This window comes from Chiroxiphia lanceolata, chromosome 1, assembly GCF_009829145.1.
Source record: "Chiroxiphia lanceolata isolate bChiLan1 chromosome 1, bChiLan1.pri, whole genome shotgun sequence".
Lineage (NCBI taxonomy): Eukaryota > Metazoa > Chordata > Aves > Passeriformes > Pipridae > Chiroxiphia > Chiroxiphia lanceolata.
Window position 1 is genome coordinate 24713387 of NC_045637.1, and position 26629 is coordinate 24740015.

Here is a 26629-nt window from a genome sequence, read left to right on the forward strand (position 1 = left end):
CATGAAACAACTCTTCCTATGAGAAATCTCTGGAGTTGAAAGCTTTCTCACCCACCCTTTGCTGCAGCAGGCTCTTAAAGACAAGCAGATCGAATGACTTGGCACTGTCTTGCTGTTGTGTCAGTAGAAAGGACTATATGATGACCTAATGGTCAACTGTCTTGATACTTGACAAATGTTTCCATTGCCAGTATAGCTCAGTATATTCACTGATGGGTAACATACACCATCCTAACTGCTGAATCTTCTTACTGTTTATCATGAGCACAAGAGTACTAGGGTTTCATTTTAGCTTTGATTCAAATCTTGCAATTGTCCTCTTGTTCTCTAAGACTTTCAGGCTCCTTGGTGATTGAAAATGCTAACCCCAGGTCTCTGTAGAGCTGGTTTACTTGCGTATTACTAAATAAGAACAGAAGTCCTTCAGACTTATCCTGGGGCTACCACTTTGTGGGCAAAGCACCTTCACAGGTCTTAGCAATCTCTTGGTTTGGTATTTTTTGCACTGGAAGGTCCCAGCCTAAATCACTCAAGCTGGCGTCATTCCCTTCAATATTCATGTTTGCTGTCTGATCCAAACTGCATCTTTCAAAACAGCTGCTTTCTTAGGGCATCCTTAATTCTCTCAGATGTCTTTTTGCCTTTGAATCATGTGCCTTATAGTGATTATTTTTTTTATGTCTGTCATGGAGAGATTCTTCCTCAGTTCTGTGTGACAAAGTATTCTCCCTCTCCCTCTAAGATGCTCCCCTGATTTAAGACACTGTCCTTTTCAGGGTGTTCTGTCTCATAATGTGCCTAAATTTACATGGGCCACTTGATGCAGTTACTGGCCATGATATAAACCTATCACTTGTAAAATTTGTGCCCTCTGAGCTTTTTCAGCAATTCATAGTAATGCAGCTACTTAATCCCTGATTGTGTTATAGCTGTGACTAATTAATCTCAATAGCTCTCCAGACTGGACGGTTTGTATCTTTTTTTGTTAGTAATTCTAGACATTTTCACAGCAAAACCCCTGAATTACCTGTTACCTGTAGTTCTAAGTCTTATTTCCCAGCTGTTGAAGTTCTGCAACTGTTGTTGTCCCCTCAGTTGTGTTAACAGAAGTCTTTAGGAATATGGTTTGCAATTCACCCTACAGTCATCCAGATAAGAGGCTGAAAAAGCTTTCTTTTTGTGAATTATTTGTCCTGTGGCATACTGGATCAGGGAACTACTGACCCAGCTCAGAAAAAATTATTAATGTGAGTACACATCAGTTCCCTGGTCTGATTTGCTCAGAAGATTTGTGAGTGCTCATACCAGCACAATGAAGGGGCAGGAACATGCCACAGTTGGGGGGAGGCAGAAATTACTGTTTTGGCAATGTACCACATTTATGTTGACTTAAACCAATTATTAAATTATTATGCTTGCAAAATAAATAAATAAATAGATTATTCTGTAGCTGGATCATCTTGCTGAACTGGCTGTACCCTATGTTGCGTAAGTGCAAGTGTTGGTGGTGGAAGGTGTAGGATGAAGGGTGGATTGTGGAAACTTTTTTTTTTTGTAATTGTCTTGGAGCTACAGCTATTGTTTCAGCTCAAAGTCTATATGTATCATTAATATCCAGGCTTTCCACTTTCTGTGATTTCTCATCCAAGTACTGGTATCACCTTAGGCTGATGAGCAGAGCTATTTTAAAAAGGAAAAAAAAAAAGGAAGGAAAAAATCTTGGTTGGCAGCCAGCTTCATTTTTTACAAGGGTTATTTTACAGTCATGCAGAACAATATGTAATTCAGACATTCCATCAGGCACTTGCTCAAAAGAAAACTTTATAGCAGTATTTTGCTATAATTATTTGAGTGTGGAAACTTGGTCTCTCTAACGACATTAAGGTGATAGAATGATACAAGTTTAGATAGGTCTAATATAAGGAGTTGCTGCATCTGGTAGCCCATTATAGAGGAGACTGCTGCAGTTCCTTGTGGCCAGGACCATAAGGATGTATCCCTAAGAGGCACATGTGCACACTGTATGTGTATATACAGCCAGACATCAAAAAATACAGCACTTGCACAAACACAAGCAGCTTCAGTGGCCTCATCCTTTCCCTTCACTGGCTGACTGTGATGAAAACTGTCTGTGGGGAATACTTATGTACATGACATGGATCCAGCCTTAAATTCTTATTCTGCTCAGTTACTGGTCCCTAGGTCCCCTTGTCTCCCAGTTGTCTCACAAACATGCACTGGGTCTCTCTGGCAGCTGGTCTGGGTTTATGACCTTGCCAGTGGCCAGTTGCCAGGTGTCCTCGTGTCCCTCCAGCAGCCAAATCTCAGACCTTCTGGTCTCTGCAGTATCTGGCCCAGACTCACAGTCACTCCAATTCTTGAATCCCAAGCCTACTGCCTGTCTAGTCTGGCTTGGTGTTTGCCAGAGGTCACACACACACACAGGTATCCAGGCAGTGTACCTGGGCTTCAGTCTCTCTGCTTGCCAGTACCTTCAGCACCTGGCCCATTGTGACCCGTGGTACAACTCCAGCTGCTGGCATATATGCTTCCATGCATTGTTATGCAGAATGAAGATTCCCCTCAGGAAAACAGTTTACTACAAATGTGGTGTAACAAGAAGATAGTACAATCTGCAATGATCAGGTGCAGGGCATGGCTGAACAACCATGAGCAGCCACCTGTTTACATGCACCTGGTCCCTCTTATGCCATTCCCACCCCCCACCCCCCGCCAGTATCTTCATGTGCTTGTTCTGTCCCAAACCACTTCTTCCATGGTTTACCCTCCCTTGTCTTGCCTTCATTTCTTCCAATCCCAAAATACTATTCCTGGCATCTCACAATGAGTCCCAACCCAGTGGGCAGTAAGCCCCTCCTTCAGTCTGCAAGGTGGCCTAGAGAGAGCCTCTTCTTGAAACTTGTCCCTCTGGGTTGCACCCTCGGCCCTGGGAGCAGCTGAACTGAGGGCTTGGTTTCCTTCATTTGGGTTATGTGGGTTCCTCTGCCTGACACTTTTCACTTGTGCTCCTTGTGTCTGCGGGGAGGAGCCTTTAATCACGCAACCTAACAGTGACTTCTTTTTGTCACTAAAAAGTCAAGAGAGTGGGCGGGCACTGCACAACTGCTTCAACAGCGGATGGTACAGCTTGCCTCTGACTATTTAATTCTAAATAGTTTCTGCCAGAGCCTAAACTACCTGAAGCACATCCAATTTTTTTTTTTTCGGTTACAGAAGAACAACAAAGTGCATAAATTAGGGGGAAAAAAGGATAGCCACCAGCTTTGTACTCTTAATATTAGTAAAGTGCAAAGTGAGAGGAAATAGGGAAGGATTAGGTGTTTAAAAGTGGTGGTTTTCATATAGTGCTTCTAACCACAAGAGTATTTTGTTTCTCAAATTTAAGTATAATGGGCTTCAGACTATAAAATGCTGTATTTAATCTTGGTTTGAAAGCAATTCCAGCAAAGTGGACTGGTCCCAATTTCGTTGGGTGGTACAGGAAAGCCAAGTCTCAGAAAGGGTTCCAGAAGTGCTTGTTATTCTAAATGCTAATTGATTTTCAGCAGTTAAAAGTCTCCTTTTGTTTAATGTGAATTTCTTGTTTTGAATGTGGCTTGTGTCTGCTTTGGGTTTTCTCCCCTTAGAGCAAACAAATTTATACCTAGGTCTTTATAGCCTTAGGATATTTCAAGCTATATAATTATTTCTCTTTCCTCCCCCCCCCGCCCTGCTTCTAGGCTCCCTTGTTTTCAAGGCTGAACATGTTAAGCTTAGGAAGCTGTTGCCACTATCTCAAATGGTGTTTGTTTCCACCCTCCGGACTCTTTCAGTGGAGTACGTAATTTTTCAAACTTAGTTTTTGCTTTTCGTGTTTGAGAGCACCTCTCCTTCCATCTGCAGGTTTTTCTCTTTCTCCCATTTGTTGATTTAGTTTAGACCACACAGATGTAAAGCCTTGCATGCGTTTTTATGTGAAGACTTGGCTTAAGGCGATACGTTGTCGAGTAGACATTAGGAATGCAGGCACGTCTTGCTAACAAAAATCAGATTTTTTTTATCCTGAAAGAATGCCTGGATGTGTTATAATAGAAGTCGTTTGTTTGCTGGTGGATATTAGAAGATCCCGGTACCCGCACGCTGTAACACACTCGGTGAAGCCGTCACGACTCGGCCGCAGCCCTTGTGCCTCCTCGCAGCCCGCGGCCGAGGGGCGATGCCGCGGGCCGGGGCGAGCCGCGAGCCGCCTCAGGGCCGGCGCGGCGGCGCTCGGGGCCCGCTCGCACCGGGGCGTTCGTGCCGCTCCCGCCGGTGCCGAAGCCCGGCCGGGGAGCGCAGCGGGCTCTTTAAGAAGCCCCCGTGTCGGTGGCTGTCGCCGGCTGCCAAGTGCGGGAGAAGCCGAGCTTTGCGGCGAAGCCCGAGCGTAACCAGCCGGCTGGGGGAGATGCCGCCCCGCGGTGACTGACAGCAGGACCAGCTCTATGCAAATGGCGCCGGGGGCTCTGCCGGGGCTCTCTCCAGACGCCGCCGCCTCTCGCCTCCCGCGCCCCGTAACGCGCCGCGCCTCGCACAAAGCAATTGTTGCTTTTTTGAGGGACGTCGTTTTACACGTAAAATCATCTCCAGCACGGTTTCAGTTTGAGATACGTGTGAGGGAGCTGGGGAGATGTGTCAGAGCTTGTTACTCAAGCTAAATTAGGTAATTTTTAGCTGGGTAACGTGCTAATCTTTAAACCTTTATGTTTCTAAATCCTGCGTATGTCTGGTCTCTTCATACAAAAGTGTATTTTGCTTGTTTCTTCTCGCCTTCTTCAGTCTGAAGCCTTATGTAGGTCAGGCTTGGCTTAAGCAGATTTCCTGAACCTGCGTCAGCTTAAGCTGAAGGAATTTTAATAAACCCTCCCTTGTAGGCGTGGGCCTAAATGAGACTAGCCTAGTTAAGCCTGATCTTTTTCTGTTTGTGGAAAAGAGCTGAGCAGAGCTAGGGGCTGCATGGTGGCTCCAGGAACGGCTTCCTTAATTCGAAGGTAACAATGGTTGGGAAGGCCAGATCTTCTAATTTTACCTTATCTGAAAAGCTCGATTTGCTAAAACTCGTGAAGCCGTACGTTAAAATTCTCGAGGAACATACCAATAAGCATTCTGTAATAGTGGAAAAAAACAAATGCTGGGATATCATAGCTGATAACTACAATGCCATCGGAGTAGATCGCCCTCCTCGTACTGCACAGGGCCTGCGCACGCTGTACAAGAGGCTCAAAGAATATGCCAAACAGGAGCTATTGCAGCAAAAGGAGACTCACTCAGATTGTCAAAGCAGCATTTCCGAGCCAACCAAGAAAGTTGTGGAGATGATTCCACAGATTTCCAATGTGTGTTTAAGAGACAGGAGCGGTGTTCAAAGGTGAGACAATTCTTTTTACTTTGTTACTGAATGAAAATTATGGCGCCTCCTATCTACTATGTAACGCTTTTGCTTGTGCTCAGGCTCCTAGAGGAAATGTTTATCAGAGAAAATTCCCAAATGGGGAACAATGACAAAAATAATACTGCTTTTGTTTTATGGGAAGCTTTATGGTGACTTAGCACTGCATTCTTTTTTTTTTTTTTGTTCAGCTCTCTTTCAAAGCTTGTTTCAGAGTCTTTGTCATACTCTGGAAAGTGAGGGTTAAGAGAGAATCAAAGGGAAACAGTAGCTCCAACCTCTACCCCTCCCCTACCTTTTAATAGGCAGATTATTCAAACACTGGCAAAGTGATGGCTATTCTCCTCCATTTAAGGTAATACTGCAGTCATTTTGCAACATATGGAACTGTTAGCAGTTTATATACGATATTTAATAAAGTTAGTTCCCAGAGCTAAGAAACCTCACTCACACATCTTTTTTCTTTCATTTACTCTGGTGTTTGCATGTTACATTTTAGTTGATTCCAACCCTTTAAAAAAAAAAAAAAGACTCCACACTGCAGTGCCTTTGTGAGTGCAAATGTTTTTTTAAATTATACTTTACTTACATTGACGGTGGTTCCCTGAAGCTGGAGCAAAGCTAATTGAAGTCTAAACGCCAAGCAATTCTGTGTCTTACATGAGGTAGTTTAAATACAGAGAGAAACTAAGAGGTACAGCATTAGAAGTTTTCCTTTTTTTCTTTATTTTTGGTTGGTGTTTTTTTTTTTTTTTTTTTACTGCTCAGTAAAGTGAGACACACTGTCTAGATTTGAGCCAGACATAATACAGGCAGGCAGCGTTCAGGCTTTCTCCCACAGCTGGCTAATGCCCCTCATATCTGACTTGCAACACTCTGCTGGTTCTGTATTGGTCCTTGAGGGATCAAAAAATGCCTGGGTCAGGTTTTAGTTTCTCCAGATACAAAAACTAAGCTTGGGGGGGGCGGGGTGGGGAGTCAAATAACTCCCCAGCAACCTTGAGAAAGCTCTGATTTTTCTTATTTTCCCAAGCAGATTAATGGGAAGCAAACTTTCCATATTTTAATCAGATGTACTGACAGTGGGTGCAGCAGCGTAACACTCTAAGAAAACCTGGCATGCGCACACTCGCTGAATTGGACTCATGGTGCCACTGGTTGAACTGAATGGTAACAATTGTCTAAATCCCAACATGCCAGATGCTCTAAAAATATGCTGTTGTGGGTCCTTTGCGTAAAGAAGTCTAAAGCAACTGGGCTGTGCTGCTGCTCCTGGTGAATGCCCCTGGAGGAACCATTCCAAAGAATTCTCTGGAACAAAATGAGGCTTTTAATTGCGCTAATAAAGGTTGTAGTGTCTTGACTACCAACTTTTGTAAGGAGGGGAGAGAAAAAATAGTGTGAGAACTTTGGTTTGTAGATCGGCTTATAAAAAGCACTGACGCTTTTAGTGAATGATTAAGAGCTAATGATCTCCATAGTTTGTCTCCTGTAATTTAAACAATTTTTGCAGTTCTTTATGGGTCTGGGAACACTGACTTGATTATTGCTTACCCAAAATGGTTCATCTCAGGAACAACCACTACACTGTGTCCTGAAAGAAAACAATATAATTTAAAAGATTATTTTTTTTCCTGCCCAAACACATCGTTGTTTGATACTTCTAATTTTAACTCTGAGTTGCATTTTACCCTAGTTTTATAAACCCTGTACTGGGTTTTAACTCCCTGGGATGTGGCTTAGGTTTTGTAGGAGGGAAATACAACTTAAAATGAGTCCAAATTCTTAATCGCACCTTTAAGCAATTTCTAGCTCGCTGTGATTAAGCAAAACCTGGTGAATCATGGGTGCCTGCAGGGTTATAAACACCATGCCCCAATTGTGGTAACTGTTGTTTGTCTTTCTTTCAGTCAAGTTGTCAGAAACCACATTAGTAACCACCATACAGGCAGCTCTTTTGTTTCTCAATTCCTTCTTTCTCTATTTGCTGTCTAATTGTTTTCCTCTTAAGAGGCTGACTAAGGGGAAAAAAAAAGCCTCATCAGAGTTACCTGAAGATTTGATAGTTTTTTAGTTCTGTGTGGATTTGACAGATGGATTTTTTTCACTGCTTGGAGGCTCTAGTCTATGTTAGACTAAATCTTACCTTTCTTCTATTTAACCTCTCTCACTTTCTCTTTCTGCTGTCTCTCCATTTCCTTTTGTCAGAATGACCTGCTTCTCCTGCTGGTTGTTTCCTATTTTCTCAGGCTAGAAGCTGGCCAGGAGCCAGCAAATAAGAAGGAGGGAAGCTGTATTAGAAGCTGCAGTTGGGAAGAAGGAGGAAACCCGGAATTACAGTCAGCACTAAAAAAAGTGAAAATTTGTGTTCAGAATAATGCTTTTGATGCTCAATAAGAGGAGTAAAAGGAATGTGAGAAAGAAGTATATAGGAAAAGGTGAAGCTTTGTGGCATGAGGAAGAGGCAGTGAGGGGATATAATTGATACTCCATAGGCAGCTCAGGTAACAGTCAATAGAATTAAGATTATCTTGGCGTTTTCTTTGGGGGATTAAGGAAAGGTCAGTTTTCAATACCTGCTTCAGATGGACTGTTTTCGGGGTTTTTTTAAAGAATCTTTAGTTAAAATAGTTTGTGTGGTTGACAGGCTTAATTTTTTGAAAATACATTGCTCTGACCCTGATGAACTTTTTTACAACTGATTATTGAGAAGCTTTCGTGCTTTTATTCTAGCACGAATTCTAGCATTGAATCTAGTATTTTCATGTTAATAGATGGCAGGCTAGTCAGGGTCCTTTAGAAATTGCAACCATGACTGCTTATTTCTTTTAAAACCGAGAGTTTTGAAGACCATGGGATATCTAGAAGTTATGATCATGCCACATTTTTATTAAGGAGTTAGTGCATTTACATGAGAATAGGAAGTACAAATTACATTTCTCCTTGCTTCCGGGAATTTGAACCCAATCTATTACTAACCAGGACAGTGTTTTAATAATCAAATAGTGTGTGGATTGTAGGGCTTTCAAGACACTTAAAAAGTGTAAAAAACCCCCACTTTCCACCCCTCCCAATTTAATAGAGAGCAACTTGGGTTCTTGTGTTGGGGAGCATCTGTGAATATTCTGTTAATCACGAGATCCACTCACTGCCTTTAACTGCTAGTTAAGTAGTGGCAGCCTAGTTTTCAAAGGGTTGGGAAGTGTCTCAAATCTTCAACCACCAGTTAGAGACCGTTTTAGGCAGCCATGGCCATCATGGCACACTGGCTTCGCTGTCAATACCAAGTTAATATATTTCTGTTCCCATGTTACACTATACTGCCTTCCCAGTCATGCTGCAAGTATTTATTCTTTGCAGATCTGTACTGTAATAGATCAAGAAGCCGATCTGGCTTAAAAAAGCATTACCTGAATAAAGGAGTGATGTGCAGAAGTGTAGGGTTTCAAGCACAACCGATGGTAGAGAAGTGTCAGGAACAGCTTGAACCATTATTATCATCAAAGCCAATGCAATGTCAAATTGTGATTTGAGATGCTGCTGACTCAGGAGTTTACACAAAGACAGATGAGTAAAGTGGGCGTTGTTCTTTTGAAAGGAAATGCACAGAACCATAGGCTTTCTTAATGGAAACACTTCAGTGTCTTCTCTTGAAACTTCAGAAAAGTATTAAGATTGCCAATTCAAAGAGAAGGAGCAGGGATTAGCTTGATTCTCAAATTGACTGACAAAGTCATCATTTGGGCTCTGGTTTCTTCTCCCAAGGCTCTTTGCGTAATTTTATTTAGTGATTATTGTACCTTTTAGAAAAAAAAAACAAATACTTAGGTGCATGAGTCAGAAACAGGGAGCACATTAGGACAGAGGGAGATTAATAAGTTTGTGAGATGGAAATATTTCTCTCCACTCAATCTCAGTTATCTCCTTGTAAAATCATATTATATATTATATAAACTCTTTTCTCTGTTACTTTCATGGCTTGGTGCTTGGTTTTTTTTATATTTTCATGTCACTAATAGCCTTCCTTGCTTCTCCAGTGCCAGAAGGGCCTCCCAAGGGAAGTTCTCTATTAGCTGTACTGCCTTTATAGCAATAGATTCTGAATGTGACATGGCTGTGTCTGTGTCACATTCTGTGTCTGTGGAAAGAGAGAGGGGTACAGGTGGTGTTCAGGCAATGAAGTAGAGGGTCCCAGGCATAGATAGCAGAGTAGTATTCAAATGAAGTTTTGGTTACTTACAGCTATGCCTTTCCAAATAGTTTTTAATGGATTATTTAAATATGATTTTGTGTGTTCTAGTGCTAGTATCGATAAAGAAACAATTGCTGGTACCAGTTCACCACAGGCAATGTTGGATCACCATCCTGCGACAGTCATGATGGACTTACAATCGGAAGAGGATGTCAAACCTCCTCCTTCTTTGATTATAGACTCACAGCAAAATGAGAACTTAGAACAAGAGGAAGAACACCAGCTGGTGCATATTATGGAAAGGTCTCCTTCAACATCAGTATCTTCAGTTGATATGAGAGTGATGATGTCTCCATCCCCTGTACCAAGAAGAGATGAGTTTTTTAGGCTTGAGGTTGGAGAACGCTTTAGACCAATGTGTAGTTATGACCCACAGATGTTACAAATGCTGAAAGAAGAGCATCAGATAATATTAGAAAACCAAAGAAAAATTGGTCTTTATGTCCAAGAAAAAAGGGATGGTTTGAAAAGAAAGCAGCAACTGGAAGAAGAACTGTTGCGAACAAAAATCAAAGTAGAGAAGCTGAAGGCCATACGACTACGGCGTGATCTGCCAGAATACAGCAATATCTAAATATTTTATTACTTCTGTCATATTCTTTGATATACTTAATAATAAATGCAGAATTGTTCCGTATGTTAATATGGATGGATCAAAAGCTGGACTTGAGACGTGAAAGCGTATTTTCCACATTGTTGTTTATGTACCTTAGAAAAATACCTCGTATGCGTTTGAATGCACCAACTCTTCTGGTCTAAAGTAGTCAAATCCTGTACATTTAAGTGTTTAGATTGATAAAAATCCAAACTTTTAAAATATTTCCACTTATCTCTATTGGAGTAGTGATGAGCTAATGAAATTTAGTCAGGTCTTGTTAAAATTTTGTTCATATGCATTGTTTTTTCAAATAATCACCTTTACTATCTTAATGAAGTTACAGGTTAATAAATACATATAAGAAGGAGAAATAAGAGGTTATGTTTAAATGTCTTACTTTTTTCAAGTTAGTAAATCTTACGACAGTGGTGAGATTTTGCTGACATATCAGCTTGGAAGACAAAATTACTGGATCGTTATATTTTTTTAATGTTCAGTAGACAGTTGAATAAATGTACATATTTTTTAAAGTTAATACTTTTTAATTGTTTCCAGTGGAGGAGTGTTTCCGTAGGATATTATCAAAATAGAGACAATGAATGCAACACTTGGTTTTTAAAACTGCATGCATGTGTAATTTGTGTGTACAGTTACCATGATCGTATATTCAGTTGTAGTAATTATACTGGTGATCAACCACATAAATGTCTGATTTCCTCTTTTGCATGCATAATTACTACAGTGCATGTGCAACCAAGACAGTTGCAGGTGCCTTTGATCAGTATGACTAGGACTATAAGCTACTGAAAAGAAATCCTTTCTGTATGTAAGTAACATGTGACTTGAAATCAACAGAGGATTCTGTGTTATTCTGGGTACCTTTTATAGATGCTGTTGTTCTGATCTTTCGATTAGTTTCAAATAAAAAGCCCCAAATAAAAATAAAATTGATTCTTCTGTCTGTCCTAGTAGCAGCTCTTTCCTCTGTAGTTTTGATCAATGTTCATAACTGAAAGAAAAATATCTGGAAAACATCAGTCCCAGATGATTCATTTCTTCATAATTCTAAGTCCTGCCCGTTATGAATGGATCCACAACTGCCTTAGACCTCTGGCTCCTTATTCCCCATAACAATACTTTCCCCTTCCTCTAACCTTTAGTGCAAGAAAAGGAAATGAAGCAGAGAATCAAGGAAAAAGAGAGAACAAAGGAGATGTAATTCCTCTTGTGCCTCCCATCTCAGAGGGCCCCAACAACATAATGAACAAAAGCAATAGGAAGGAGACTGTTTCTTCCTTGCTCCCGTCACCAGTGTTTTCCCAAATTTACTTCTTTCTCCACACCCACAGAACCTCAGCATGCAAGCATGAGGCACTGATCTGCATCAGCAGATTCTGAATGAGGTAAGCTCCTCGTGTGTCTTCTGAGTGAACCAGGTTACCTTTGTAGCTACAGGGATAGATGCTTATGGAAAACTGTGAAGAATGGGAGCATGTGAGTTTGAGGGCCTAGTGGAGCTTCAAGAATTGTGGTTAAATTTTGTGATAGTAGACAAGAGAATTGATCGTGACTGTCAGGGCCCAGGATAACTTTAACAGGTTACAGGTAGGAAAAGTTGAGGAAGCAAGTCTTTTGTTTACAAACTGAGGAAAAATACAGAACAGTGAAAACAGATGTTGGCAATACAGAGTTCCCTGATACTTTTTCAGTTGTTTTCTAGAGAAGAGAGAGCTGTAAATGTCTTGGGAATTTTTGTGTGCACTGAAAATTATGGTGCCTGGAAAAGTGGCCATCGTTTTTGTACAGTCCTTGGCTTTCTACTGTATTTTTTAGTTCAAGGACGTCGATCTGTTTTGTGTAGCTGGAAACATTTCAATGAGACATTCACTTCCTGAGTTCACAAGAATCAAAATGCTGCCTTTAATAAATAAATAAGGATTTTATTTGTTCTACTTCTCAGAAATAGGAAACAGCACTGAATTACCTGCCCTCATCTTGTAGTTTGGAAATGTCTGATCTTATCCTTTTAGTTGAAAATCAGAATTCTGGTTTTCACTGGTAAGGAATTAATTTCTATTTCTTGTTTCTGTTCTTAGATATTATGCAAATGAAGAAGTTTTTAATAGTTCAGAAAATAATTCCCATACAACTCATTGTCTTGCAGTGGGTTTGAATTACAGCTAGTCCTATGCTGACCACCAAAATGCTCTAGAGACTTAAGAATATTTTCTGTTGATGCTAGATGAAGAGGTGACCTCCAGGGTTTCTATTGGCATGGTATTTTTATTTCGAGGACTAGAACCAGAGGAATTTCCAGTCTTGGAAAGCTTACAGTCTTTTCTGAACTGGCAGGCAAAGTAGTTGCAATAATAGGACTCTGGGTAGAGCAAAGTCTCTCTTGTGTTCTTGGTGCTAGAAGGGGAGGAATGCAAATGAGTAAAGAAATAAAATACACCAGCCTGGTCAGAACTGTGCTGTTATGGTCAGTGTTCTTCCACATTTGGTTGTTCTGGCTTTGTCTCATTTGTTAGTGAGAAGCCTTTCATTCTTATCTGCAGGCAGCAGCTCTAGTTCAGAGGTCTCTCATGCTTCTTGTTTGCTTTGTTCTCAGTTTTGTTTCTTTTGGTTTTTGGGGAGCTTGGGGAAGGGGGAGATATCTGTTAAGTCCCCTTGGAGCTTGCTGATTTCTTTACTAGTGAGGTGCTCTTTATTTCCTTTCACTATAGACATGTTTCCTCCTTTAGTGACATTATATTGCTCTCAGAGCAGTGTGTTGCTGACTATATATTATACTTTCTATATCGATGAATCTGCATTTCTTTCTCACTCCACATCTGCTTTACAGTATCAGGTTATCTGTCTGAGTCAGACTTCACTTCTCTGTGCCTGTTCCTGGGTTTTGTTCCATGTATTCCTAATGTTGGGTATATGCACCACAGCTGTGGCTGGTCCTTCTGGACCATGAAGTGCTATGAATTTTTACTGTTTTAGCAAATGATTCTGTGTTAGTGTGTGTGAAAGGGATGATAGGAAACCCTTCCCTCCTTCACCCTCATTCTTATCCTCTTACTCCCTTCGCTACATCTGGCAGTGCCATTCACTGTCTGCATGTTTATAATGTACATAGTACAAGCAGAGTAATTTTAGGCAAGGACAGTTTTCTACCGTATGTTCATGTCCTTCTACTAAAATAACTGAAATAAACTGGCTCTAGAAGTAATTTAATTCTCAGCATCTAATAGATTTATGTTTAGGATTCGAATAAAAAGCTGTAACGATGATAACGTGATAATTGTGATAGCATCTTGTGTAATTTCATCTGAGTAATTGTCTAACGATCAGTCTATAATTTTATCTGCTGCTCCCTAATTATTTTGCTTTTTTTTGTACCTCTCTGCTTCCCTCGTGTAACCTTTTGACTCCTGTGGAATCATCTCAGTGGATGTGCTTGCCTTAGATCAGAATTCTTATCAGGTAAAACTGGTAGGAGAGAGTACTCCAGGACCAGGAGAGATTATTCATAGCTAAAACCTTGTTTTCTGAAGTTTTCCACCTCAGTAACTTAAATTCCTTTCTTTCATATATATATTTCTACACATTTTCAAACTTGGGATTTTTTCCCACATACAATGAAAACGCACAGACTGTCTTCTTTGGGAAGACTTGTGCCCACCTAATTTCCAATAGGCAAAGCCATTAAGTTGCTTAACATAAATAAATGAGAGCTGTTTCTGAGTCAGAGGAACAAATAAGGAATTGTGATACCCAGGCTGCCTGCATAAACTGTCTTTTAAAATTTCCTGTATCTTGTTTTAAGCTGCTTTAGAATGGTTCAGTGTGAATTTTCACTTCAATAATGTGATAAAAAGACTACTCAAGAAGATGATTAAGTTTTGTTTTCCTAAGATGTTGCTTACTTTTCCATTTTGCACATGAAAATAAAAAGAGGACTTTAAAACGATTGTTTTTAACATTAAAATGCATTAAATGTAGCTTCTCAGTGTGTATTCCTAACTAGTCATGCTACTATTCTGTTTTAAATATCTAGGTCTTAAATAATTTGAGAAATGTTGCTGTCTATATGTTAGATTAAAAAAAAAAACAACAAAAAAAAGGTGCTGTTTACAGTAGTTAAAATAGTGTCTGTTAGCTGGCTATGTAACACATAACTAAATTTCAGCCATTCTGTGACCTATGTTTCTATCTCTGATAAAAACAAAAGTGCTTGCCTTGGTGTTGACCACTGCTCAGTGGAAAAGTAGTTGAAAACCTCAGTTCTGATCTGTGTGTGTAGGAAGGTGGATGAGGGTCAGAGAACCCAAGGAAAGCTCAGCCATCTGTAGGCGTTGTCATTCCCCACCACCTCTGCCTTTCTTCCATGCTGTGGGATTTCACACTATTTTATCCTAGAGATTACACAGAATGATTTGTTGATATGTCCAAATATCTCTGAGTGAACGTAACACCTTGTTTGACTCTGTATTACACAAGAAGAATGTCATATAATTATCACTGAATACTTAATCGGCAGTTACTTCACATAATAGATGATTTTTATTTGCTCTTCAGCAAAACTGCAGACTTGGAAAATGCTACTGAATTTTTTGTATTTTACATATGCAATTAAATTTATTTTTTTAAAGAAATCAATTGTTTCCTGGCCATTTCCTTTTGGCTCTTGATTTTCATCTGTAGTTAGGATAATTGCAATAATTAGCATAATTAAGCATATGTATTGTGAAAAAATAATTCCACTGGATTATATTGCCCCTCTAAACTCAGTTGATGTCAGGACTTAGTTTGGTTAAGGCTCAGTCTTTTTCACAGAATCACAGAATTTTCTGAGTTGGAAGGGATCCACAAGGATCATCAAGTCCAACTCTTAAGTGAATGGCCCATATGGGGATCAAACCCACGGCGTTGGTGTTATTAGCACCACACTCTAACCAACTGAGCTAATCTCAGGTTTTTTGTGTACTGCAGCCTATGTGTTGCCATTTGTTTACTTTGTATGTCGTGTAAGATCCTTGTCTGTATTGCTAATGCTTTCTTGAAATACGTCAGTTTTCAAAGTTAGGAACTTTCTGCATGGTTGAAATAAGAAAATCAGTTTATAAATTACTGATTTTTTTGTTGTTGTTGTTTAAGCTTTAGTTTAACAGTGAAGCGATAGGACAAAACATTTATCTAGTTTGGGGATGGGGAGAAGGGATATGGGACTGCTTGTGGTTAGTTACATTATTCGTGTCCTGCAATTGCATCAGATAAAAACTGGCCATAGTGTCAAGTTGTATTTGTTATTAATGACTGACGATGTCATGTGAAAGAAAGTAATTTATAACTCAGCAGCAGTTTGCAGGTAAATTTGAAGTAGCCCACTTGTTGATACTATTAAGAGTATCATTTTGTGAAGTCAAAGCATTTATGTGTGGCATGTGCTGGAAATATAGAATTAAAATCGGTGTGTATACATTGCTATTGACACATTCTCTATCGTAGTATGGCGTTTGCTTGGGCCTACATGGTAAGGCCCCCATCCTCCCCAAAAAATTGACGTGTAAATCGTGCAGGTTTCACCCAGGTGATCTTTGCATCATTTTGCATTGTAAGGAAGCTTTGGCAGTAGGTTGTACATTGTGAGGGACTTCCAGATGACATTAGTAGCATCAACTATCAGTTTGGCCAAACTACTTCATGCTGTTACCTCCTCTTGGGTTATAATGTGTGTGCTCTGTGTATGCATTTGTGCTTGTTTATGTCTCAGTTTTTTTCTGTGAAACAGATTACCTGGAGAATACTCTGTTTAGGATATACTGAGTTTTGATCGTCTTTCCTTTGTAGTCTTCCAGTTTCCTTGTGCTTTCGAAAAAGTACTCAAAAGGCATCAAGCTGGTCTTTGGCCATTCCTATAAAACCTCATTCAAGTTTGTTTTATTTGTAAGTCATTGGCAAACATAATTTGGTAATTTTCAGTACAAGGTTGTTACACTTCGGATGTAGTCCATAATAAATGAATTCTTAGGAGAGCCTGTCCAGCCTGAGCACATTGAGCCATTGAGAATGGATCAAGGACTTCTCAGCTGTGAACGCCTTGAATGAGAGCAAGAAAATGTGTCCCTCATTTTGCCACTAACAGGACAGACAAACTCAGTAAAGGAACCACTTTGTTTAGATCCAGAGAGGATGACAGCAAGGATCCCAAGCACAGCTGTCCTTCTTTTGGGGCAGTAAGTTTTTAGGAGCTGTTGAACCGTTCAGCTAGATAGGTAATGGCCCAGCTCTTTTGCAAAAAAACCCAGCAATAGCCTGGAAAATACTGTTTGTAGCTCTGGGATTCAGAGTGCTGCATAGTATGTGCGCAGAAAAGGAGTGAATTAAGCTCATTTAGGGAATTTAGCCATTGCTGTTTGTTATAATTATTTCTGCTAGATAAAATCTATTCCTTTCAGAATAGTTTTTGTTATATAACTGTATATGCTAATTTGCTGTAGTTGAGTTTTGAAAACACATTGTTCCTAAGTGAACTCCTGAGATGACGCTAAAGATACTTTTCAGCAGTCCAGAAGTTAAATATATGTTAGGAGTTTCAGGTACTTTAACTCTGAAGATCTAGTGGGCATCTATAAAGATTGTTTTGAGATTAAATGTAGTAGAGGTAAATTTAATCTTTTCCTAAATCTCATCCTTCTCTGTTGAGCATGCACATGTGCCTATGTTCATAGGCACATACAGACCCAATGAGATACACATATGGTGAGTTGATAAGGAGCTCCACATGCTGCAGAGGCTTTACAGTGACATCAAGGGTCAAAGAAGTCCCTTGGGAATATTAAGTAGAGCTGGTCTGCTGATGGAAAGCTGCCACATCTCTATGTCTTCTAGTGTTTCCTTATATAAGTGGTCAGCTCAGGACCAAAAATAGGCAGAGTTGACACAAAGTAGGCTCTGCTAAAGGCATCCTGAATTTTAGGGTCCCTGTATGATTCCATACAGGGAATCATCTTATTAATTTGCATTGGAGTTTCTATGCAATTTAGGTTGTATTCAGTTTTCTTACATCCAGAGCCAGCAAAGGCAGCACAGTGAGCACTGCTTACCTCCACAAGGATGAATTTCTTCTCTTCCCTCCTCCCTCACCTTCTCTGTTCCAGTTTTGGTTTCCTAGTAAGAATTACAACTAGACCTCTAGGTTTTTGTGTTTGGGTCATAAATATTACTTTTTTGCTTGGACTACTGAATGGATTACACTTATGTAAATCAAAGTTATGTAACTTGATTTGGAAAGATTACTCTTTCCCTTTCCAAATATTTCATCAGCCACTCTGCAAGTAATCATTGCTGCATAACACATGAAAATTCTAAAAAAATATGACTCATCCCTTGTGTGCCTCTTCCCAGAGTAATGCCATAAATTTTAAACAGTCCTGCTTAAATAATTTAGGATAGGAATATATTGTGTTTCATGCTTGTGACAGTGGGCGCAAGTTTTATTGGTTATTTGTATTTTAAGGACTCTTTACCGTAATACAGGGACATCAAAGATGGTCATTAATAAACACAAACAGTACATTAAAAGTGGTTTTCCTTCCAGTATATACTAAAACAGATGTTAATACAAAGGAGACATAATCTTAATAAATCCCTTTCTGCATGCTTGAGTTTTGTTACAGATCTAAAAGTCTTTGCATTTTAGGAACAGAGATTTTGTGCAGTACAGAAATAGTTTTATTTTTGATAAAAAATGATAGAAGTAATAGCAAATGCTTAAGAGAATGCCAAACCATGTATTTTCAAAGTACCACATGTGGGATTAGCCGTGTACCTTCCATTAACATTTAAACACAAAAAGATCCACACTTACATCTCTGCAAGCTGCTTCAAAAATTAGTGCTTTTTGACAATGTTACAATTAACCTGTGATTATGTAATAGTTGATTAACTATTTCTTAGTGATTTGCTTTTTTTGATAATTTAAATATTTGGAATTTTTTCATATCCCATTTAGACTATAATTTATTGCAACAACATTCAATATTTACAGAACCCAAGGATAAATTTTACTTGCAGATATCAGTTTTGCATTTATTTTTTGAAGTAAAAAACCTTTACTTCACAAATTAATCAAAACAACTTTCAGTGTGGATGACAACATTAAGAAGTGTAGTAAACAATTGATTTGGATGTCATTTGACTGGTTCCAGTGTTTTACCAACCTGATCTGGCTCACTGCACCAAAAGATGCCTGCAGCCTTTCAGAATTCTCAATGATGCTGCTTTTTCCTTTGATAATAGGAGTTGCACATCTATTTCTGTGGACTTGACAGAAGCTTTCAGCTTAGTTCATTAAATTTTTACAGTGAAAGCTGGAGTCAGTTGCATTTTTAGACAGTTGAGAGGTTTAGGAAGAATAGTTTTCTACCATGGAGCTATAATTTTGAAAGTATGTGCTCTTCATCCTCCCTCCTCTGCAGCTGATACCCTTGAGAGGTAAACGTTTCATTAAATGGTGATGATAGGATTGTTCCTACTTGTTCAAATTAAGCACATCTGCTATCTCTGTTATTGTATATAGAAGATTCCTATCTGAAAATAAAATTAAGTTTACAAGCTCAAGTACCCAAAAACTTGCCAATAGCACAACCTGAACCCAGCTTTCACATTCTGTTGGGTATAGTAATTAAGTACATGATTAGGGGTTGTATTTCTGTACTCTTCCTTGCCAGTTCCAGTTCACAGAATGGACTGTGTCCACTCAGTGAGTCACTAGTCGGTATTTTCTTTCTACCTCTTTGTTGGGTTATAGACCTACCCCTTGTTCTCAGCACACTATTCAAACTATTTTGAATTAATTAGCTATTTTTTTTCCTCTGTTGCTCATCATGATACTATCTGAGTGCCTCCCAGATGTAATTACGTTCCACAACAATCCTTGTGAGATAAGAAGTTGGTATAATCTCCACTTTTTAGGAGATAAAGCAAGAGTTGAGGCACAGAGAGAGTAAAACCAAAAAGCCCCATTTTTATGGAAGGTGCAGACTGAATCATCGAGCACTGCATTGTCTCAGTGCTTTGCTATACTGTACAGTTAATCTTTCCACAACTACAATTTCCAGTTACACCCGTGAGTGTTCACTGTTAATACAAATGAGACTGAATCACAAGTCAGGTGCTCAGACAAATATTTATTGCTAAAATTGGGGTGAAATGGCTGCCATTACACCACAGAGGAACTCTAGGAGACGTGCAAGTAAAGTCCAGTTCTCTAAGGCATTATTCAGCTTATTTAACCACAAGACTGTACTATCAGTCCTTGCATTCTCAGCCTCCTTCATCCCACACCTTTTGCAGTTTACAACAAAGCAGTTCAGGGATGGCACAGGCAGCCCCAGCTTTTTTTCCTGCCACCTTTCCTGCCTTTCTAGCAGTTCAGTTCTCTGCACTGAATGAGCAAGAGGTCCCATGACAGTGTAGTGCAGCATGTTTTCTGTAAAGGCTTTATCATTAATGCATATGCAGAGTGGGGCAGATCAGGTCACTGGAACACTGTTATTTTTGACATCTTCAAACTCTGCTTGACTTCACAACCTTAAAACTATTCACTTAATGGAAGGTGGCTTATGGGGGTGATGAGTGGGTGGGTGACGTAGTTTTGTAGTACTGGGTGCAAAATGTTAATCTTTTGGCTTTTAGAGGAAATTAACATTTCTAAACAGATTATTCCATATCATTTGTTGTTTTCACCCATGTGAGACAGATAAGGTTGAAAATCTTATCTTTCTCCTTTGGGGTTATGAAGTGAATTAGTATACTAAGAGGTCACTGAAGTCAGTGTAGACCATTAATATCATGGCATGCAGTGTTTTGCCCAGTGAGTTTTGCACATGTTTGCTCACAGCAAAGAAACTGAAAGGCTGACAATTTTTCAGGTTGAAGAGCAGAATGTACCAAAGGGACTTCAGGGAAAGTGATATGATGATCCAAGCTTTGGGTCCTGCTTTGCCTTCATGGGCTTGTCCACTAGAAATTGTTTGATTCTGGGTCTTCTACTAGTCCTAAAGTCGGAATTGATTTGGGTTTGTCTTGCAGGCTGTGATCTGTCAAACGTAGCCAGTTTAGGAGCTGAAGTGCCTCCATCTGTTACGTTGTATCTCCCATTGCAGCCCTATCCACCTGTAGAGCAACTATCAAACTTGGGTCTGTAAAATTACATAAAACAGTGTAACAATTATAGTAGTTTTAGGTTCACTACCTTTAACACTACCTTGGTAGTCTTAAAAATTGAATTAGAGAAAAAATTGAAGGATGGGGGAAGAGAAGTTGACCCTGTTTACCATGAGGCTGTGTTGCTCTGAGTGCTCTTCGTGTCTTTGTGCAGTCAGTGCCCTTCTGCACTCAACTGCTTGCCATTTTTTATGTTGCACTGCCATGTTGCCTTTGGTCTGTCATCATTTTCTTCTTCTATTTTCCCTGTCATTGCCTAGTCTGCTCCTGTTCTCATTTCTTCCTCCCAAGTCATCCCTTGATTTCCCTTGATGGCTTTCAGCCATATGCTTTTTTTAGTGAACCTTGAATTTTGAGGGTCAGAGATGAGGGGCAGTAAGTTTCTCTTGCACCAGCTCCTGCTCAGAAAATCCTAATTCTCTCTCTACTCCTTATACTGTACCCCAGTCCCGGTCTGTCCCAGTAGTCCTCCGCATCCGTTCTCTTAACCTAATCTGTTGTCTTCCTACTCTTTTCACTCCCTGTAGGGTTTCTTGCCTTTCTCTGCATGCTTTGCTTCTAGCTCAGACTTATGGTCTTTTACTTAGTTGTCAGTTTTCTGCTGGTTTAACATCAGCCTTCCTTTCCAGCAATAATCTTCGTTTTCAGGCTTTGTCTCCCAAATTACTTTTCCTTGTAGATGTCCTTGTCCCCTCTGCCATCTTTCCCTGTTTGGTGTCAGGACAAGGGATGATGTGTCTAAAGGAGAGGGCCAAGGAAAAATTCCCTGCTGGCACGCGTGGAAGAAACCCAGCTTTGGTCTGAGCAGTGAGAGCTGTGCCTACAGAGAAGTCTATTCTTGGCCTCAGTTAGAGTATGTCCAGTGTGTAATCCTCAGGAAATTAAGAAAATGTGCAAACTACATTTATTTCCAAGAGCTTTTAGCTTTCAAGGGTGGAAAAGTTTTACCTCAGCCAAAAAAAAAAAAAAGTGTTATCTTCTTCCCAGATTTTTAGATTCTTTTCCAAATTATTGAGTTAGTAGAGCTTCTACAAGAAATAAGAGTTTATTGTGGCTATGACTGCATTAATCTGTTATTTTTGTTCTCATAAACAGTGATTTTTCTTTCATTGCCAGTTTTTATGGGCATTGTACATGTGTGTGAATATGTGTGCTTAAACTGAGACAGCTAGCATGGAAGATGTACTAGGGACTGATAGTTATTAGCTATGTAAAATAAAATCTACTAATGGAAATCCCTATAGTATTGTATGTTCAGCAGTCTAGAGGCTAGTTTGGTTGGCATTTCAGATTATAAAGAGACTTTGACAAAGAAGTTTAAAAACATTTAAATTTTTTGATCATTTGTATTTTTGTTTTAAAATAATTTTGGATGTAAAACAATAATGTGTTTTTCAAAGAAAATATTCCTACTTGAAATATCCATCTGTAGGTGAGTTTGCTAACAATGCTGATATGTTAATATATGTTAATATATTAATGACATAAACATTTTGTGTTTGAAAGGGATACAAAGCACTGGGTTGTAATAAGTGACTCTGAGATGTAATCCTAGCTGTCATTGATTCCTGTGGGTTTAGGGCAAGTCAACTCGACTGTTACTGGTTGCACTTCTAACAGTGTCACAGAAGTGTTGTGAGAAGAGTTGATACATATTTTCCATCTTAGAGGCACACTAATATACATTTACATGTTAGCTTAGTATTAAGTTTTATCATTAGACTCAAGTTGCTTTGCAAATGAAGGATGATGCTATCTGTCTCATATTTCTTTAAATATTCCTGGGATATCTTAGGAGTGTTTAACATGTAGGTATTTCATATGCAACTAGACATTTAACTACTATGTAAACATCTGTTCTCAAAATGTTATGAATTAATTTAATGAAGAAACTTTTTGATTACTTCCTCTGCTCAGAAGAAGGAGTTGGTACTGGCTCTATGGAGCAAGATCCATGGCACATGTTCAGAGTGACTGTGGAAGCTGTAGCAAAGCACTGCCATCAAGTTTGGGCTGGGATTCATTCAAAGCCCAAATCTCCTTTTACAGTTTTTTTGCTCTGCCTCCCTCCGTTTCCTAATTATTCCTTAGCGCTATAGAACGCAACTTGAATCAAAGCCGTCTTCTTTAAGTTGTAATTTTTGCATTGCGACAGTGCTTTTTATTGGGAAGATTCAGAGCAGTTGAGGGAAAATTCCCGATTGTTCCAGACGTGCTTTCAATGTTCAACTATGGAGCTGTTGGGTTAACTTGACAGGTCCCATGGTTTCAAAATCACCCCAGCCTAACAGCTGCTAGAGAAGAATGGGCAGACTCCCAGTCTCCTTGTTCCAAACCTCATGTACCCCTTCCCTGTACTGACTGTAGTTGCTGATGGGATTCATTGAGCTGGCTTGCCTGCAGCTAGTGGATGAGAAGCAGGGGGGGAGAGGGGAGGAAAGGTGAGCTCTTAGGCTTTGGCAGCAGCCTGCAGCTGGATGGGGTTAAGCTATCCATTAACCCACACCTCAGGCCAAGGCGTCGAGTGCTTGGCTCACTGGACCCCGTGTCCCTCACTCCTTGTGGTAACGTGTGTGTACTTACAGTGCTGCAAAAGCTGCAGTGCACAGTCCCCTGAAAATGCACGCTTGAGTTACCTTCTGTAGTCTTTCGTAATGCAGCTACTTTCTTGCTGCATTGGAAGTAACCTAATGCACTTAATTGATGCATTTTCTCTAAATCCTGCTCATCAGAAACTGGTTAAACTAGTTTGCCACTGGAATGCTCCCCATCCCCTCTACTGGATCCTGTCCCGATTTCTGTAAATCATCACCTTCCTGAGGCTGCTGAAACTTTTCCTCATATCAGTTAGGCTGTGGTTTATATCTTGAAACTTAAACCTTTGCTTTCTCAAGCAGAGAGAGAAAGCTTTATTTGTGGAAGTTTTTCAAAGCCCTGTTAGCCATGTCTTTAAAGTTCCCAAGGCCTTCATTCTGGGAGGAGAGACTTTTGCTGCTTGCTGTGGTTTCTTCATGGTTAAGCAAACCGCACTGCCAGGCCAGGTGGTTTGCTCATCGGGAGAGAAAGGAGTGGGCATGATTTTGTGATGTTTCTCGTACTGTGGTGCATGCATAGTTCCTGTTACTTATTGTTTTCACTCGAAACTGATTAACAGCAGAGCTCAGAATGTACAACTGAAGTTTGTCTTCCAGGGTCTCAGCAAATCCAGCTCTGTTTCAGATACTGTCTAAGGTCAGTGAGCAGCAAGGGGTTTCTGCTGAAACCGCTGCTGTCTGTACCCCTGTATCAAACAATGAACTTAGTCCCCGTGAGTAACATACCAGTCTCATTTCAATTCCTGAAAAGCTCATGACACTGTATTTATCAAATTTGAATATTCCGCTATTGCACTGGAATAAATCTTTGAAGTTAAATAGATGTGATGCTGATACAAACAAACTGATAGGATAAAAAGAAGGTTGAATGAAAGTACCTAATCAGCATTGTTGGTGAACAGGTTTAGGTTTTCTATGCAAGGAAATTATATGGAAGATAATTTTGAGAGGATATAATTATTTTTACATAAAAATGTTTAATTAAAAAAAATCCTTACACTTTTATATGAAACTAAGTCATAGTTATAGGTAAAAGGAAAATAATTTATGTAGCATAGAAACAAATTGTTATTGAATATTTCTATAAACAGGAGTTATGATAATTCAGAAGACAAATTGAGGGAAGAAATCTGAACATTGCAGAGTCTATTTGTTTTTTCTTTTTTCCCATAGGAACCTAGTACTATTGTATGGAATATTGGTGCTGATTTGCTTCTCACTGGGGGCAGATTGCTTTGGAAATCCTTTTCACTAAAAGTCACTTTTACAGAAGGCTAGCAATTTCCAACTCTGTTTATAAATTATTGGTTTTCTAATTATTTTAAATGAAGCAGGGATAAGAAGAGTTTGAAGACTTGTTATTGCCTTGAAAGTTAATCTGCCGGTGGTTCAGATAACACCATGCAGGATTCCCTGAGTAAAAGAGCAATGACCATAAAACGGATCTCAGGGGTCACCAAACTCATGTGAGAGGTCAGTGGAGGAGACAAAGAGGTTTGTTTGTGAATGGCCATCCTTCAAGAGAGAAGAAGAAAATTCTGCAATGAAATCTCCAGTTCTTGCAGTAACCGTTTAAAATCTTAACACGAGGGAAGAAGTTGCTGATTAAACCAAGAGAATCAGTTGGAGAAAAAAAAATCTTGTATTTTTCTGTCAAATCAGTTTGCAATTAGAAGCTCAATATAGAGTAAAAGTAGTCTTTTGTATTTTAGCAAGGTACAGGTTTCCCTCTTCCCCTCTCTCTCTTTCACTTCTCTAAATCTTATCACTTGTGATTATTGAAGATCCAATAGAACCTTTTTACATTTTTACAGAACTGCAAGGATTTATTATTGTTCTTTGGCTCGTTTACTAGGGTTCATCTACAAAGAGTCCCTGACATTACAAGAAGGACTTCTCTGTTCCATTTTCTTATCCTTCTGTGGCATAGCAGTGTTCAGTAGTTGCTCTGTTACTCTTTGGACATGGGGGCATCTGCCACATGAAACTCTGTAGATGTTTGGCTAATGCCCTAAAGAAACATCCACATATGGAAAATCCTATCTGCTTTAAGCACTGTATTAGCATAGGGTTGTATACAGACAATACAACTTTCAGAGCTCTTTGAAGAGAAAATTGGATTCAATAAATATAGCGTTTTTCATTTAGATAATACCTTTTTAGTAAATGCTAAAATGCACGTGCTTTAGGCATGTAACTTATGAGTATTTTGCAGTTTTCAGAATATGTAGACAATGTAGAAGTGGTAAAACTACCTCTCTATTGGACCATTATTGTGAGCAGTTTCCTCTTGCTGCTTCTCCTTTAAATACCAGCACACTTGGAAGTTTTGGAAAGGTTAGTCTGTGGCATAAGCACTTTTCTGTAAGAGATTTGTATAGTGTTGAATCCCAGATGGAATCAAAGGAGCAAACCGATTTAAGCTTTTAGCCAGAATGCAAGGGTATTTTAATGAAAATTAGTCTGATTCTCCCTTTGAAGCTGTGCATGTGCTGAAAAGGAATGCTACAGATATTCCTTTAGGTAATGCTGGGGACTTATTTACCATTACTTATCTCAGATTGCTAACTCTTGAAAGCATGTGTTTATTCTTAATTGATATTATAATCAACTACTGTCTGTTCTATTATGATTTCTTAACCTTATTAACCTAAATATTTCATATTAATATTTACATCTGTGACTCTTATAATTGGGTAACTGCTGACAAATCTAAATCAATCTAAGCCTGGTAACAACATTTGAGTTGAACTCAAGAGATGGTCTGTTTCAAGATTTACACAATTATTTATTTTTCAAGGGTGCAAGGAAAGGAGCTGAAATAATATTTCGCATTACTACATTTATGGTTATTCTGCCACTTAGTATGGATGACTTTAGCTCCAGATCTGTTTACTGGCTGCCTGTGTTCCCTTTCCTGAATTCTGTGTTCCTGTCCTTGCTTCCAGAACCTTGCCCAGCACTATCTCACCAGGACTCTGCTTTCATTTTCTGCTATGGTCATTTCCCTTTTGCTTTTTTCCCAGCCTTTCTACTCGTCTTGTATATGTGCCAAATCAGGAGCTCACTTACTAGTGCACCAAGTAACCTGCTTTCCCTGGAAATGCATACTTTCTGAAACAATTTAATGTTTTGGGGTTTTTTCAGGTTGAGTCCTGATGTACTCTTCTCTCTCAGTCCAAATTTACCATGAGCGGCTCAGGACAGGAAATGCACCGCATTGTTTATATAAGATGAAATGTATAGATTGTAATTGATTTTTTTGAAATGCAAATGCCTGTATGCTTTGTCAGGATAATCTGAGATACTCTTTGTTATTTTATTTCCCTTTTAGATGGGTTCAATTTGCCAACATCAGGGACTGCAAAGGAAGAAGCAGCTCAGGAAGCACCCGACTGCCTTGCGAAATATTTCAGTGTTGTGTGGTGTAAGGCATCAAAGAAAAAGCACAAAAAGTGGGAAGGAGATGCTATTCTTATTACAAAAGGAAAGTCAGTAATACTGAAAGATATGGAAGGCAAAGACATTGGAAGAGGTAC

At 39.4% G+C, this 26629-nt stretch overlaps 2 protein-coding genes across 4 annotated transcripts in view; both read left to right on the plus strand.

Moving 5' to 3' along the window:
* RAD54B (RAD54 homolog B) overlaps nucleotides 1-26629 on the plus strand; it is a 64248-nt gene that overhangs the window by 13099 nt on the left and 24520 nt on the right. For 2 of the 3 annotated variants that reach the window (XM_032708689.1, XM_032708695.1), the window contains exon 4: nucleotides 26425-26625. In XM_032708689.1, coding sequence (XP_032564580.1) covers nucleotides 26425-26625 — 201 coding nt within the window. Of the gene's footprint in view, nucleotides 1-11316; nucleotides 11679-26424; nucleotides 26626-26629 lie in introns of those variants that run through there. The other variant, XM_032708705.1, reaches the window with a different exon arrangement.
* Nucleotides 4557-11222, plus strand: FSBP (fibrinogen silencer binding protein). The gene is made up of 2 exons (XM_032708719.1): nucleotides 4557-5404; nucleotides 9726-11222. The coding sequence occupies exons 1-2, from the start codon at nucleotides 5034-5036 to the stop codon at nucleotides 10249-10251; spliced, it is 897 nt and encodes a 298-aa protein (XP_032564610.1). The 5' UTR covers nucleotides 4557-5033; the 3' UTR covers nucleotides 10252-11222.

What these genes read in the sequence shown, in the direction of transcription:
- FSBP (XM_032708719.1), top strand. Translation starts at nt 5,034, where the DNA reads ATGGTTGGGAAGGCCAGATCTTCTAATTTTACCTTATCTGAAAAGCTC. An exon ending in GACAGGAGCGGTGTTCAAAG is followed by an intron (nt 5,405 to 9,725) that starts GTGAGACAATTC and finishes TGTGTGTTCTAG; the next exon opens with TGCTAGTATCGATAAAGAAA.